The 16,359-nt window shown below is 39.8% G+C and overlaps 1 protein-coding gene across 8 annotated transcripts in view; it reads right to left on the bottom strand.

Moving 5' to 3' along the window:
* The window catches only part of FHIT (fragile histidine triad diadenosine triphosphatase), a 1,378,910-nt gene that overhangs the window by 155,459 nt on the left and 1,207,092 nt on the right, over nt 1-16,359 (bottom strand). For all 8 annotated transcript variants that reach the window (XM_045807502.2, XM_045807501.2, XM_087866889.1 and 5 more), the window contains one exon: nt 15,276-15,344. In XM_045807502.2, coding sequence (XP_045663458.2) covers nt 15,276-15,344 — 69 coding nt within the window. The remainder of the gene's footprint in view (nt 1-15,275; nt 15,345-16,359) is intronic.

Raw genomic sequence — 16,359 nt, 5'->3', positions numbered from 1 at the left:
TCTGTGTAAATATTTAAAATTTTTCCTAGCTAGGGAGTTTCCAACTTTCAGCAGTCTCTCAAAGGGATCTGTAACCCAAAATGGATCAAGAACCACAGCATGGAGGATACCTAAAAATTAAAGACAGTGACAATTTATTTTGTGAATCTGCAGGAGATGAAGAGCCAAATTCACAGCGCTTCTCAGGACTCGGCTCCTGGAGGCCCCAGTCAGTCAGCGGTAGAAACCTACTGTGTCTCAATTGTCTGCACGACTTCCCCTCCCTCTTATTTTTATATCCAGCTAATTATTTCCTTAATAATTCCATAAAATAAAATTCCTGAAGTGATAGAATTGATTTTCTCACAGTCTTCCCTTTCTAAAGGGACCATTGTTGTCGCTTTGAAAACTGTAAATAGCATTCACGATGATATTTAATTTTAAGTTTGTGCCAACATTTAGTGGAAATATCTAAGTTTTGAAATAGTAGGGAGCTCGCATTCCATCTGGTGTGTTTTCATTTTATCTCCCCTTCTCGGTGAATTTTAAAAGTCAACTGCAGTGTCAATATCCTTTCTGCTATGTTAATGTGGCCTCCATGCAGAAATCAAAGGGAGGGAGGCCTCAGGGTAGGTGGTTCTTTCTCAATTGAACTAGTTAGTGTCATAGAATCACAAAGTATCAGAGCAGAAAGTGTGCTTAGAGGTGACCGAGATTAGATGAATGCCTCTCAGTTTGAGGAAAGGGAAACTGAGCCCCAGACACAGGGAATTGACCAAGGTCTCATTAGCAAGAGAGCCAGGACATGAACCTCTACAGAGGGAAGGAAGGTGGTCACTTCCCTGAACCTGGCATACCCTTCATCAGAGTATACTGCCCCGTGGTACTTAGTGGTTTCTGCTCTCTGTGTGGTTACTGCTGCTCATTTCTTATCCATATAAGGCAAGCTACTATTTCAAAGTAATCACTGGTGTGCCATTTCCCTCTTGACCCTCTCTTCTAGCTAACTGCAAGTCTATCTACTGCTTAGCAGTAGTCTCCTGCACTCACCAACATGGCTTCTGAGTGCAAAAGGCACTGCCCAGTGTGAGCGAGAAATGATTCATGCAGGGATAAGGAGGCTAAATAGCTCCGCCGGCCAATCCTCAGACTTGGAAAAAAAAAAAAAAAAAAGATTTTCAAACTGGAGAAGGGACAGAACTAAGGGCGAGGAAGCAAGTGAGTGACAGAGAGACAGAATGAGAGAGAAAGCTCGTGAGCACGCACGAGGGCAATGTGCTCTACCCCAGCCCTTCTTCCAAACCCCAGGCGGAATCCTGAGGTTTGAAGGTACATTAATTTGATACTTCCTACTATAACACCTCAAACTTAGTAGTTTTAAACAACACAGGTTTATTATCTTATAGTTCTGGAAGTCAGAAGTCCAAAATAGGTCTCAACAGGCAAAATCAAGAGGTCAGCAGGTCTGCGTTCTTTTCTGGAGGGCCTAGGGGAAAAATCTATTTTCTTGCCTTTTCCAGCTTCTAGAGACAGGCTGCATTCCTTGGCTCATGGCCCACCTTCAAGGCCAGCAATGACCAACTGAGTCTTTCTCATGTTACATCACTTTGACACTGATTCTTCTGCCTCCCTTGTCCACATGTAAGGACTCTTGGGATTATATTGGGTCCACTCAGGATGATTCAGGATAATCTCCTTTTTTTAAAATCAGCTATTAGCCATTTTAATTTTATCTGCTACTTTAATTCTTTGCCACGTAACATATTTACAGGTTCTGGAGATTAGGGCATGGACACCCCAGAGGCAGTCATTCTGCCTTCCACAAGTGACTTGCTGGAAACCTCCCCTTTGGATTGGGAATCAAAGAGTAGCTTGTACCTGCTTGTACTCTGCTTTTCCCATCAACAACTCTGGTAGAACATTTCTCTGCAAAGAGAATGATGTAGTGTTGTATCAACAACATGAGTGTTTACCAGGGAGTCCCAAATCTCTTGCAGGTCTCAGGAAAGCATGGAAGAACAGAAAAACTTTTCTGTGCCCATGAGAAGAATGCTGAAAAGCTGGCAAAGGGCACAGAGTCAGTGTTCTTCATGTGCTGTGTCCAGAGACTTTGTCAGGACCATGGACACCTCAGGGAGGCAGGAGACCATGATCACCAACCCTCAATGGACGACTGCGCTGCTGATGGGTTATCGGCGTGGACTGAGGATACACCCAAGCACTAGGGAAGGCAAATTATTTAGACACCAGATGCCAAAGAAATAATAGCCAAGGACTACATAACCCCTGCCTGCTCCACATGACATGTGGTTCACAACGGCCCCAGAGAGCAGAATGCTGAACTGAGAGGTTGTAAACCAGAATAGGGCTGAATTATAGGCCTGAACTCACTGAGACAGCCCTGAACTGGCTGAGCAAAACCTGGCCCTGGGCTGATGAAGTGGTCTGCTCTCATGGCCACAAATTAAACCCAAGTTCAGGATTAAAGAGTTTTCATTTTTGTATAGTCAAGTTGGTAATTGTGAAATTAATAACTGTTATATGGACCACTCAGGAACCTTGGAAATAGTAGCAGATGACTTGGTGATGGAGAAGATACCTGAGATAAGGCAAAATGACTAGGGAGCCTGCAACTTCAGAGCATTATATTTAATAAATTCTTTCCTGCAACTCTCTGAGCAGGAACACAGGGAAAATGTGATCCTAAAGAGTAATTTTTACTAGCAAGTCAGAAAGCGGAGACCCCACACAGGCCATTTCTCTGGGTATTGCAGCTCAAGTGGTAAGTCACATTCGAGCATCTCTCGTGATGGATTCACCAAAATTAAAGTCTCTTTCTTTCACTATATTCACCAGCCAACCACCCATAAATGTTGGTCTTTGTCAATGAGTCTAAAAGAACACAAAGTCTGCTTTTAAAAAAAACTACCCCCTAATATTTTATTTAAGTTACAGAATTTTGAACAATCAATATATAAATTTTGGGAAATGCCAAAGGGTATGAAGAAAGAAACAAGAGTGACCTACGATTCTGTTATCCAGCCACAATACCTTTTAATTACCAGAAGTATATGCTTCCATTCTATTCTTGATTTACATGCCACTACTTTCATTCAATATTATATCTCAATATTTTACATCATCAAAATTATTTTAAAGTACTCATCCATATATATGAATACATACCATTAAAATATATTCCTCTATTATTTGGCATCTAAATTATTTCCTAGGTAGGGATTTTTTCAAATGGAATATGTAAGTTATACAAGTTTTATAGACACACACTCTAGGTAATTTGGAAACTATGATTCAGATAATAGCATTTTTGAACCTACAGTGGAGTAAGATAGAAATATCTATTATTTTCTTGGCAGGGTGTTGACACAATTCCAAAATATGAAGGTGCATGAGGATTATTCTATCTTGGATTGATTTATCTTAGAGAGTGCTGGTGGGGCTCTCAGGGGCCAATTTTCAAACTAATTACAGGAAAATTCCAGAAATGAGTACAAGGTCCGGAGCTAGCCTTTTTGATTTGATTCTGGAGTTCCCGACAAAGTCCCACAGTACCTCTAGACTAGGGCCTGATACCCCAGCTTTAAAATCCTGCTCTTTTCCCATCCGGCTTTGTTAGTTTGTAAAATACTTTGTCATTTCAGGGAAGTGAACGATGTGAACTACTCTTGTTATAATGAAGGTACAGGTTCTTTCCTGAGAGGAGATTTTGACAGGAAGGAAGGGAGTACCCAAAAAGCGAATGGGGGGATTTGCAGCTGATAAACAAAAGCCACAGAGCTGAGAAATGAAAGAACTAGTCTCTGAATTCAGAGGGTCGGGGGAGTAACAGACTCAGTTCAGCAAACCTTTTTCCAGAACATACTCCATCTGATGGTGGGATTTATTGGGTGTGAAGAGGTAGAGCAGACAAAGGTGATTAAAACACTTCTGGGAGTTCACAGAGGCAACAGACTGAAAGAGAACTGAGCAGTATGAATCCCCTGTTTCTTACCCTCTGTGTGTGCGTATGAACTTAAAAAAGTAATTAGGTTTCTCTATGCCTCAGTTTTCCTATTCTTGAAGGTAAATGCACTCACTGTCCCACCTTGCACTTCATTGGATACATGACCTTATCAGCATGTTGAAGTCATAAACACACCATAATTTCCCTCTCCGTTTGAGAACATTGTCCCTGAAGTTTTTTCAATAAGTTGAATTCAGCTGTATACCAGATTACTAATAGATGAAATCCCCCAAGTTCCTCATGTTCTTGATTATGAGATGAAACCTGAGTGAAGAAAATATACCAGTGCCCCAGGAAAGGAAGGTAAATGGTAGGCACATCATGTGGATGGAAAATGGCTTAAGAAAACAAGTTTGATTGCTTATTTCAGATTGTTAAAAATAAATTCAGCCTCAGCTTCATATCAACTGATGTGGCCAAGATTACTGGAGAAGCCAGTCAAAGGTTCATACATGGATTTGACCCAATTGTGCACATTCCTCTTTAACATCTCTGAAGAGTTTTCTAAAAAACACCAAAATTCTTTTAAAGGATAAAGAAGATGCAGGAGCAAGGTTTCATTCCAGGGAAAAGGGAATATTCTATAAGTTCCTTAGTTACTGTTAATGTAAGAAGGATTTCCAACAGGTACTGGTACAGCTGGCCTAGAAGATATTTATGGTCTATTGAGAGTTGTAAGCAAGGACTGTTTCTTTTTGAGGAAGAAAAAGGCAGCAATTTCCTTTTAAATATTTTAGTTTGTTATCATGACATGAATACACTATAAGGCATGCAAAAATATTTAAGAGGTTCAGTGCACAAAACCAGCTCAGAAAGGATGAACTTGGGAATTGTAGCAGCTTGGTGGGAGTGTGTTGATGACTTCCTTGTGTTTAAAAAAAAAAAAAAAAACTATAAAAAGGAGTTATAATAAAGTATTTAGCTGGGGAATAGTGGGTTATATTTGAAAAGCAGAGAAAATGTCTAACTTTGGGAAATGCCAATTTCCTACACTCTAAGTCTTATGTGCTTAATTAGCAGTGGTGTGTCCAGGACCTATGGGTTTTGTGGAAATCTGGGATATGTGTGTGTGAGTGAACGTCTCTAAGGTTGAACAGAGACCTTGAAACTGTTTGAGATTTAGCACTGGAAGTCATAGTGTCTAGAGAAATCACTCGTCTCACTATCTTTGAGTTTTCCATGGAAATGAAGGATAATATTTGTCTCAGACCAAAGGTTTTGTTGTCAAATGGACTGTGATATAAACAAGCTTTGTCATGAACTAGTTAGAATGTCTTGAGACAAACACACACTTGCTGTGAGGTTTAGCTTTGACTGAATGGTATCAATGACATCTACCTCGCAAGGTTTAAGAAAAATCAAGAAATGTATGTATAGCAGCTAGCACAGAGTCCAGCCCATTGTGGACTCTCAGTAAATGACAATAATATTTTTATTCTATTAGTAGTTTTCATTAGTCCTCTCCCTCGGAAACAAGATTAAGAACTAGATTTGTGTGTTACTATTCACCATTATTTATTACTGGTAGCAAATCTCCCCTGCCCCTCATTTCAAATACTGGAAACATAAAAGAAATTGAGATTTAAATAGCAAGTTCAACATTAAAGAAATTGTAATAAACCACCGTACTGACCCATTGCATAGAATTTAGACCGATGCAGGTATAGTAACCTTTTCTAGATTTTCTTGATTAGAAGGAAAATCTGGCATCTCTCAACTTGGCTCCTTTAAATCTGGGGGGAGGGGGGTCATAACACTCTCCAAAAGAGCTGCCTGCCAGTAAGGTAAGGCAATTTGAAAGTCTTGGAATAAAAATTGTAAATCAAAGTTTCTTCCTTCCGGAAGAGATTCTGTCAGTGGAATATTTGCAGGTCTGGACAGTGTGGGCCACACACTTGTGGAAGCTTGAAAGTTTAACGTGGTCACAAATTATTGAGCTGCTATTTCTCTGGAGGCTGTTGGTCCAAGGCAGGCATGATGACAGTCACAGGTAATGACACTGCACCTGTATGATTTCCCTTTGATGGGTTCCTTGGATTTGGAAAATTTTCCTGGGTCTCCAGAGAAGGTGTCTTCTGGATAGTCACCTGCTTCAGCTCCCAACTTCTCACTTGCTCCCACCAACTCTTTACAATACTCTCTCATAATAATATGATAGTAATAATAATGTTAATAATTACACAAATAACAGCTAACATTTATTAAGCATTAACACTGCATCAGGCATTGTTTTAGGGCTTTATATGTAATCATTTATTTTATTCGTCCAGCAGCCCCATTATAATCCCCACTTTACAGATGAGGAAATTGAGGCATGAAGCAACCAATCTGCATCTGGAGCCCCAGCCCTAAGTACTGATATTGCCATAAAAGTGCATTTAATGGGGGGCAGCTGGCTCAGTTGGTAGAGCATGTGACTCCTGATCTTAGGTTCATGAGTTTGTGCACCACTTTGGGTGGAGATTACTTAAATAAATATTTTTTTTTAAAAAGTACACTTAATGGGTTTCTTTTCAAAACTGGAAGAAAGTTGAGCCACCTGAATAATGGCTGATTATGCTACTCATAGAGGAGCAATGGTCCAAAAGAAACAATGATCAAAACAGTGGCTCATCTGTCCTCCAAAATCCATGGATTATTTTGTGAATCCCTGGTGAAGTTAGAAGAAAAAATTTTAAAAAAATGAAAGTAGACTCTGTGTAGAGGAATCCACCTGGTCATTTTTGAGGTCATTTCATTGTTAAACTTCCCCACAAAGCATTTGATCAAGGATGATAGGCCCTAACTCAACTGTTTGATGACATATCTCTTGTGTTATCTTACGGTTTTAAGGACCAGGAGAAATAAATTATTATCCTCTGGATATGGAAAGGCAGGGTGAAAAAAATTAAGGGGTTTGCATTAAAATTACACTTTATGAAAACTAATGAATTTGTTTGGATTTAATGAAGTCTGAAATTGCACTTTCAATTTGGTAGCCAATTGCCCCATGTAGCTAGCTAGTCTAAATTGATATGTGCTTGAAATATAAAATACATATTGGATTTCAAGGACTTACACAAAAAGAAGATGCAAATATCTCATTAATAATATTTTGTATTAGGGACACCTGGAGGGCTCAGTTGGTTAAGTGTCCAACTCTTGGTTCTGGCTCAGGTCATGATCTCAATTGTGATTTCAATCTTGATTGTGAGATCGAGCCCTGAGTCAGGCTCCATGCTGGGCAGGGAGCCTGCTTAAGATTCTCTCTCTCTCCTACTCTCTCTCTTTCTTAAAAAAAAAAAAATTGTATTAGTTACATGATTAAATAATAATCTTTTGGTTATACGGGGTTAAAATATATCATTAAATTATTTTCACCTATTTCTTTTCACTTGTTTTAATGTGGCTACTGCAACATTTTTAAGTACATATGTAACTCACATTATATTCTGTTGGGCAATGCTGCTCTAACACACAATATGTAAAGTACAGACTGGGACATTGTGATAGATATCACCTAATGGTGACATTAGTATAGCCACACTTTGGGCACCCAGGCTGGGATTCCAAAGGCCAGGCTATGTTTCTAGGGCTCTATGTGCCTTTTCTGAAGCATGTAACTTGGAGACCTACTCTTCTCTGCTGGCATGTGACACAAGATAGATCCAAAGAATAGGTGCTGCTCAAAGCTAACAGGTAATAAGACTTATTCATAAAGATTATTTTAATTAGGTATATCATTCTTTTGTCTAAAAAAATGATAGTTGAAATTGAAAAGCACACAAAAAAAATCAAGGGCTTTGGGGGTTTAAAATTATATTCATCTTTATCTTTCTTTCCCCCTTAATTCTTGCTTATTTTGCTATTCATCTTTAAAACAGAGATCAAGTCAAATGTTTGGGGACTTTTTTCTTTGAGGTCATTATAATTTTTTTTAAGTAGGCTCCATGCTGAGTGTGAAGCCCAACACTGGGCTTGAACTTGTGACCATGAGATCAAGACCTGAGCTGAGATCAAGAGTCAGACTCCTGACTGAGCCACCCAGGTGCCCCAACGCCATTATAATTTATGTTGATAGAAAGGATCAATGCTTAATTCATATCTCTTTTCTTCATGCTGTACTTATCCACTTCTGCACATAATTTATTCCTCCAATAACCTTTCTTATCCCTATTCTCTCAGAACTCTCAAATAAACTAGATTTAGAAAAAATTCTGATGTGAGATATTTATAGTTTTCTTTAGTGGGTCACAGGTTCCAAAGTTACTGACCATATTTGGACACTCTTAATAAGTGACTGTTTAGTTTTGTCAAGAGCCTTGAATATAAACTTAATTTAAAAATACATAAATGGTCCAATCTTCATTTACTGATTTTTAGTTGAAGTTTGATTGTAGCAGTCACTGTGTGACTAAAAACACAACTAAGACAAAGAGATCTCAGCAATAAGGACTTCTTAGACCAGGCATTTGCCATCTTACCTAGCATGATCTTAATAACTTCTGCTGGGGTATGTCTGTTTGGAGACAGGATTCACTGGGGAAGGCAGAGAGGACCCTGGACAACAAAGCCTTATTCAGAAAACATGGAGTGTTCTTACTTTGGTATGATGGATAGAATGACATGTGGCTAACTTTTTGCTTCTAATTGCTCATTAATATGCAATTGAACATATTCAAATGAGAGAGGAGAGCTTTTCTGAGAAGACTGACCTAGGGTGGAAGTTCTCGAAGCCAACTCCAAGAGAACCATAGAGGTGGCATCCTTTGCCTTGAGGTACGTCCTATGATACCTGTCCTTCTCATCATCAGGCACTCTCTGCCTTCCTTCAGTGTTTTTTCTTTTGTATCCAATGATTTTATGATTCTCCATGGAGGCCCCTGGCCCATCATCACCACCATTATAACACTGCATGCTTCTCAACATTTCACATGCGTAGAGTCCATCAGATTTAATGAACCTGCATTGTATACTCGCTGAATTCTTATCTCTACTAGCAAAAATGCACAGAAAGAATTTTTAACCAGGTCAATGCTCCTTTGCTAAGCTTACTTTCCTCTCCTTCGAGGGACAGAGGATCTGAGTAATAATCTGAGATAGGAAAAAGTAAACCAGATGTCTACCCAATTCTCTTATCGCTAAAATAGGTAGCCAAAGAGCATTCAGAGATCCGCTCAGGGAGATTTGATGTCAAAGATCATTAAATTACTACTAACTATATATTTATTTGTTGGTTATATCATATCCAGATTCTTTGAGGTAGAAGTTCTCAAACATTGTAATAACTTTGTATGGTGACAGATGATAATTACATTTCCTATGGCAAGCATTTCATAATGTAAATGATTTTCAAATCACCACGTTGTACACTTAAAACCAATGTAATATTATATGTTAACTATGTCTCAATTAAAATTTTTAAGAAAAGGTTGAAAGTTCTCATGAATTTAGAATAACCCACAGAATTCCTGTTTTATTCTTAACAAGAGGTAACCAAGTTTTCATTCCAAAATTCTCAAACAGTCAAAAATGCATTACTCAGTATGAAGGCATCATTGAACCCAGAGGGAAAAAAAAGCTAATTAACTGTCTCATTGAAACATTCCTTCCCTTTTGGAGTCAACTGGGGACCCATGGACTTTGAGCCTATTGTCAAATGGTGTGTGAAAGAGATCCAAGTTCAACAATAAATATTATCAGCAATATAATAGTTTTCTCCAGCCCTCAGGGCCAAATGACCTGCATTTTAGCAAATTGATTTTGTTCATGCATTGTGTTAAGCCAAGCAATTGTTTCCCATGACATGCTTGAACCCACAGTTGCTCTGTCTATGAAATTCATGGTTGAATTGTCCAATTGCTGATTGCTATTCCCATTTGCTTTAGTAATAGTCACTTCCTTCGTCAGTAATGGGTTTTATATACAGTGCACAATCACAACCATTCAATGTCACCCATAAACATTTGATGAATTGTCTAATACAGTTATGAGAGTTGCTTATTTGGGACACAGCTAGGGTAAGCCTTACTGAGTTAATGAGATGATGTACCATGGCATTAGGCAATGCGTGTTTCCCTCCCCCACATTAGCTGTACGTTCTCTTTTAACCAAGGACCCATTTATGTCATTATCATAATCTTCATCAACTTGTCAAGATAATGGAGGGCCCACTGAGTTCAGAGAAGGCCTTGTATAATTCACGGAAGTTTAAAGAACAGGGATATAAAAAGTGTTTGGGAGCAATGGACAAATAAGATCTGCATGGAAAATACCACCAAAAGGGCTTTTAAAGAGATTTTGCCTTGAATAGGGTGGAGTGTGAGCTCGGTTTTGAGGGAGAGAAGGGAGACTCATTCTCTGAAATGGGGAAGATAAATAAGTGAACAAAATGCACAAAGAGAAATCCAGGACAGAAAGCTGGAGGAAGAGCAGATAAAGAATACCCCGGAGATGATAATCCAGATCAAAATAAAAGAGAACTCTCAAGCCTGCTTTCGGCAAATGCCACATCTGCATTTGTTACAGACACATGAGTCTAGGTACGCAGGGAGGCAAGTGACTTTTCACCGTTGACACGTGCCTACCAGACTTCCTTAGCAATCAGCCAAGGCTTATGACTACTTTGCTGTAATCATATGACATGTGATGTTTTGGAACTGTGTGCACACTCATTTCTGACCAGTAGATACTGTTCCATAAATCCCCATTAAATTAACCTCAGATGGCTGACATCACCATGTCAGAATCTCACCCAATGTAGCTACAAGTTAATAAATTGACCCCCTGAAAAGCAAGATATTCTCTCCCTTTAAATTATGTCAGGACTAGTAGGAAATACCAAGTTATTGTAGTTCAATGCCTCATTCCCTCGTGTACTCATTCATTCAACAAGTATTTCTTGGAGACTTCATCCATGCCATATTAGGTCCCTGTTTCCAAGTCTCTACAGTATAGCTGGGAACACAGGCACTGAATACTAAACTAAAAAATCATTTCAGGTGTGGTAAATATTAAGAAGGAAATAAATATGGTAATATGATAGAATTATTGTGGAGGAGATAAGAGCTCAGCTATCTTAGAGGGGTTGTGTGGGGGGGATCCATGAAAAGAACCTTTCGAGGAGGTGACATTTGAGCTGAGATTCGGATGAAGACACGAAGCCAGTTGAGGTTATAGGCAAAGAAAACACCAGTGTCAAGGCCCTGAGGTGGGAACGAGAATAATATATTTGACAAAAGCAGACAGTGAAAGGGGATGAAACTAACAGGGGCTGGAGAGGTAGGCAGGATACACTGAAGTTAAAGAACTCACCCAAGGCCATAGCATTATACGTGAGTAACCAAGCAGGTAAAACGGAGGTTACAGAGAAGTGACCTGCACAGTAGACCAGACAAACAGTTCCATGGAATAGTAACATTTGAGTGGTAGAGAGAAGAGGGGTAGCCCATGAAATAGACAGGGATCTCAAACTCGAATGCCTTTAGTGGCCAGACGGGTGTCATAAACATGCAAGTGTTGGTAAGAGACAGAGTTGGGGGAGATGCAGTGACCTGAAGAATGAGTGCCATGCCCAACAGCATTCAAACTCATTAAAAATACTTTGCAGGCAAAATAAAATACATATGAGGAGGCAAGCAGAGCCCATGGACCATCAATATGCAATAGTGAACAGGAGAAAAAGTAGGAAGCAGGCTGTGAACGAGAAAAATCAATAGAGCACGGTCACCCATAACTCAGAGGAAAGCTACACTTACATTTCTATGAACTACATAAAAAAGTTTGTTTTATTAGGCAGTAACCCAAATGCTGTTATTCTGCTGACTACAACAACAACAACTCACACTAGTTGTTACAGAACTTGCCTAATCAAAAAATAAAGGTAATGATCCAATGGGCCAGATTTGTAAGGATTGGAATCCTAGAACCAAGGGGTCCCTCCAAGGACTGGACGTAGAAGTCCTCCTGCAGAATCATGGCCATCCACTCTGTGCCTGCACGGATCAGGGAAAGGCAAGCCCCCACCCCTGACCACCACCACGCACAAACACATACATACATACAAGGCACTGTAAGTGTTCAGCAAGTTCTATCGATTGGATCCGTTGTTATGTGGAGCTGATATCTGGCTCCTTTTAGCCCCAAAGCCCCTTCCCCCTTCAGAGACACATGGATCATTTAATACTTTTCCCACCTGCTGGCCAATATTTAGAAACAGTGACTCTATCACTGCCTTCTCTCTGCCCGTCTTCCCTTCTCCAGAAAAAATTATCTCCAACTTCCACTACTCCCCAGATCACCGCGTCCAGACTCTACCATCCCAGTCACCTTTCTGTGAGCCTTCTCCAGTTTGTCACTCTCTCTCCTGAAACAGGGCCTAGGGAGAACACCACATTCCCAGCTGATTCATAATCTCGGACTCCTTTAGGCATCATTTGCTATTTCCGCAGTAGTACGAACACAATTGCATTTTCTGGAGCCCTGTCTCCTGCTGTCCCTGTTCCTACTCCCCACCCTCCAAGGCAAGTCTGCTTGTTGTACTTCATGGAGGGATATATCATATAGAATGAATGCTCCCATAAGCATAATGAATGTGTCCCTCATCACTCTATCATTTCTGATTAAGACCACTCAGTCTAATGTACATTATGTCTTGTACCAATAATGCCCATGTAATGCTTCCTGTTTCTTGTACCACTTTCTAGACATTATCTTATTACATGCTGAAACTGGAAAAGTATATTTGTGTACAAAGACGAAGGCGAATCTGAGAGTGAGTAGTGAAAGGCAGAAGGAAAATTGGAAACCTGACCCCTGAAAAGAGTGTTGAATGGAAACATCCAATGACCTGGCTTCAAATCTAAGTTCTCCCTTTACCCACCAATGGCTAGTTCTTTTAAAAACAAAATTAGCAATCATAATAAGAACAGAACTACTACCTATCAATAATGCCTAGTAGGTACCAATTCCCGCAATGAGCTTTTTAGGTACAGTATATCAAGTGTTCTGTACAATGGGATTTGAAGGGTGTTATCTTCATTATTAAGGATAAAACACAGGCTTCAGTGACTTGCCCCATGTCACAAAATTAGCAGGTGGCACTTGGATTTAAACTTAATTCTGCCTGTCTCTGAAGTTCAATCCCTTCATAGTTTTATACCACAATCTCCCTTAGTGGGTACTGTCTATACTGCATGACTTAGCAGTTAATTGGAAAACAAAAACAAAAACAAAACACAGAACTCTTATAGTAATTCCATCTCCTGAGATGCTTCTCCAACTAGGGAGAAGCAGAAACATGCGTTGCCTCAACTATGGGGCTAGAGATGCTGGGAGAGCATGCACACAAGGGCAAAAGAGTAAGGGAGGGGAGAAAGGCCACCCGCCAACCTCAGTGTTGGACATCGTGTCTCAAACTGGGCTGAAATGTAGCCCCACAGCTCCTGTCATGAGCGCATTTGGAATATAAATAAGATTTCAAGGTGACAGTTCAGCCTAAGAAAACAGTGTTTTCAAGCACTTTTAATAACACTTTAGCAGTATTCACTTGTATATAAATCATGCACTAATTTATTCATTAAAATAGCCTGTACTTGGCAACATTTTATTAACCTTAGTTTATGCTAATAAGATCAGTACTCATATTTTTTAAAAATGCATCTCTTTATAATTACTCCATAATTCTGATTTTCTTCCAACTTGAACTAAGCCCTTACTAACTCCAAGTCACATTCCACATCTAATGAAAATGAGTTCAAATTACAATATTATAGGATAGAACTTCCAGAAAGCACAGATTTGGGAGAGAGACTATTCCCATATCTAGCCACGATCAGAATCTCCCGGGCACTTTCTTACGCTCCGATAGTTACTCATTCCAGTGTGCCCCTGCGAACTACTGGGTCAGAATCTCTAGGGTTGGGATCTCTGGGGAATGGATATTTGCAGCAATTGGTCCAAAAACCAGTACTTAGGAACCAGTAAGTAGAACATTTCCACTCTGCACAGGCCCATTGCAGCTCATAGGAGGCACAATATAGTGAGAGGGATGTCCCAAAAGCATGATCACCAGTCACCTCAGAGGATCCAGTGAGTCGCAGAAAAATTAATTGTAAGTCTCATTATTAACTGATGACCTCTCAGTCTTTATTTTTAGGGTCTGGGTGGCCATTTTAATACCCAGTTACTGCAAAGAAACACTACAACCACACACAAAAAAAATGACACACAAATACAAAAAAACCCAAAAAGCCAAAAAACAAAAACCAACCTACAAATATAAAAATCAGGTGGAGATAATCCTAGGGGTAGAGCCACATGATGACAACCAAAATAAAAAAAAAAGAAATGTGCTTTAAACATTGTTCTCAAGTAGTTAGAACAGTAGTATCAAAAAGATGGCAAAACTGGTATCTCTTTCCTATCTGACACCTGCGATAGACACTGCTAATCAATCACAGCATTTGTCTTTGTTTCATCCAGAAACAGCCTCAACACCCTTTCCAACCAAGCACTCAGGGCACCACTGCCATAGGATCATTTGGGGAACATATATGCCCTTCCCTGGCCAGAGTAAGTAGTTAAACTGAAATTATTGTCTAATATTTTACGCCAACATATCCACTGTAGGCTATTTACCCACAGAGTGCACAAAGACCCCTGAAGTTTCTCAGGTAGATGAGCCTGTAAGAGCAGATCACCTTGCTACTTCATCTCTGTAAGCGGTTTCACATTTATATTTTGGAATGGAAATATCCAGAAATCAGCTAGCTGCTAAAATGTTTATGATACATGGGTGGCACTCAGTTCATTCAAGCCAACTAGGTTCTGCTGATGATAATTCAAAGTTTCGCTTTGAATACATCCCATTAGGAGAGACAAGCTGAGTTACAAACAGTCTTTAAAATTAAATGGAGCATTTGACTAGAAAAATAATATATGAGTCGGCTTGATTTCCATTGGTCAGCAGCATTATAGATTTTCTCCTGTGGAGACTCTGGGCCATATCTCCACACAGTATTTAGTGTCCTGGTAAATGAGAGGGTGGAAATCACACGGACATTTGGTTTCTGCCACATGTCATTTGAAAAAGGAAATCATTATCATTCATGTGTCTTTGGTTCCTGTCATGGCCATTCTTGGCTCCTTGGCTTCTACCACAACTTCCCAAGTCATATTGGGTGGAATCCCCCATAAGCCCATATATCCAGGGGGATACCTGGTTCATCAGCTTAATTTCATCCTACCGACAGCCCCCGTGATCACACAATAAGATCAAAAAGAACAGACCCACCTCATCATAGATGCTGTCATTCCTGTGGAAGTCTCCAGCCTTCCTCGGAAGAACGTGGACATGAACATGCTGAAAATGAATGAGAGAGAAAAAAATGAAATGTGATTATCTCCCCATATATTTCTAGACTTGACAGTGATGCTCCCATGAAGCCCAATTATTCCACATTGGTTCCTGCTGGATTATTTTTCAGAGGAGGATGATGTTCACCTTCGGTAACTGTATCTGAAATCTGTGGAGAATAGAGACGCTCAAAACAAGAGAGAACAATGTGGGGGCATGGATGAGAATTTGAGTGAAATGCCAGCATGTTTTAGGGGGTCCGTGGAATTATTCATAGCTGTCAGTCTTGGCTGTAGTTAGCCAGTGCTTTGAAGTGACAGCATGGTTTAAAAAGGTGACCACAGTGACTCTGAAAGTGACAAGAAATAAGAATTGGCCCCAACAGAGAATTGCATAAGAACAAATAAGTGAGAATAGCGAAGTGTGTGGGCCAAGTTACAGAATCAAGGTTTTCAAATAAAAATCATTTAAAAGTAATACAAATAGTCCTCCTTTATTAAACATTTACTTACTGTGGTAAGAAAGCTCCATGCTTAGCATTGATCTCATGTACTGCTTTGAATAATCCCATGAGGCAACTTCTACTCTGAGATCCCCTTTACAGATGAGGGAATCTACCCTCAGAAGTGGTCAAGGCCCCACAGGAGGTGGCAGTGTCCACGCAGGAACCCAGGGCTTGTGGCTCTTGCCCCCACTCTCTTCGTGAGCATCAACGCTCCTTCTGTGCGTCCGATCTATTAAACAGCCCATGTCTCCAGTCTATGAAAGCACCCAGGTAATAGACGTAGCAATGCTATTATGCAGAGATCATGAATCAAGGCGCACTGCATATCTAATTCAATATATTCTTCAAGGCTAAACTGCCATTTGAAAGTTTTACTTTCCAAATAGCCTCTATTGTACGTCAGCTAAAGTTAAACCTCATTCCTGCCCTTGAGCTATGTTCCTGCGTTTATTACAAACCGTGGGGAGGAAAGTGAAAATGAAAAGCCTAAATGTAGAGAGGCAGACAAAGAATCAA

Source organism: Ursus americanus, chromosome 14 (genome assembly GCF_024610735.1).
Source record: "Ursus americanus isolate L20-20 chromosome 14, mUrsAme1.1.p, whole genome shotgun sequence".
Taxonomy (NCBI): domain Eukaryota; kingdom Metazoa; phylum Chordata; class Mammalia; order Carnivora; family Ursidae; genus Ursus; species Ursus americanus.
Note: the sequence above shows the minus strand (reverse complement) of the source record. Positions and strands in the feature narration are given on the sequence as shown.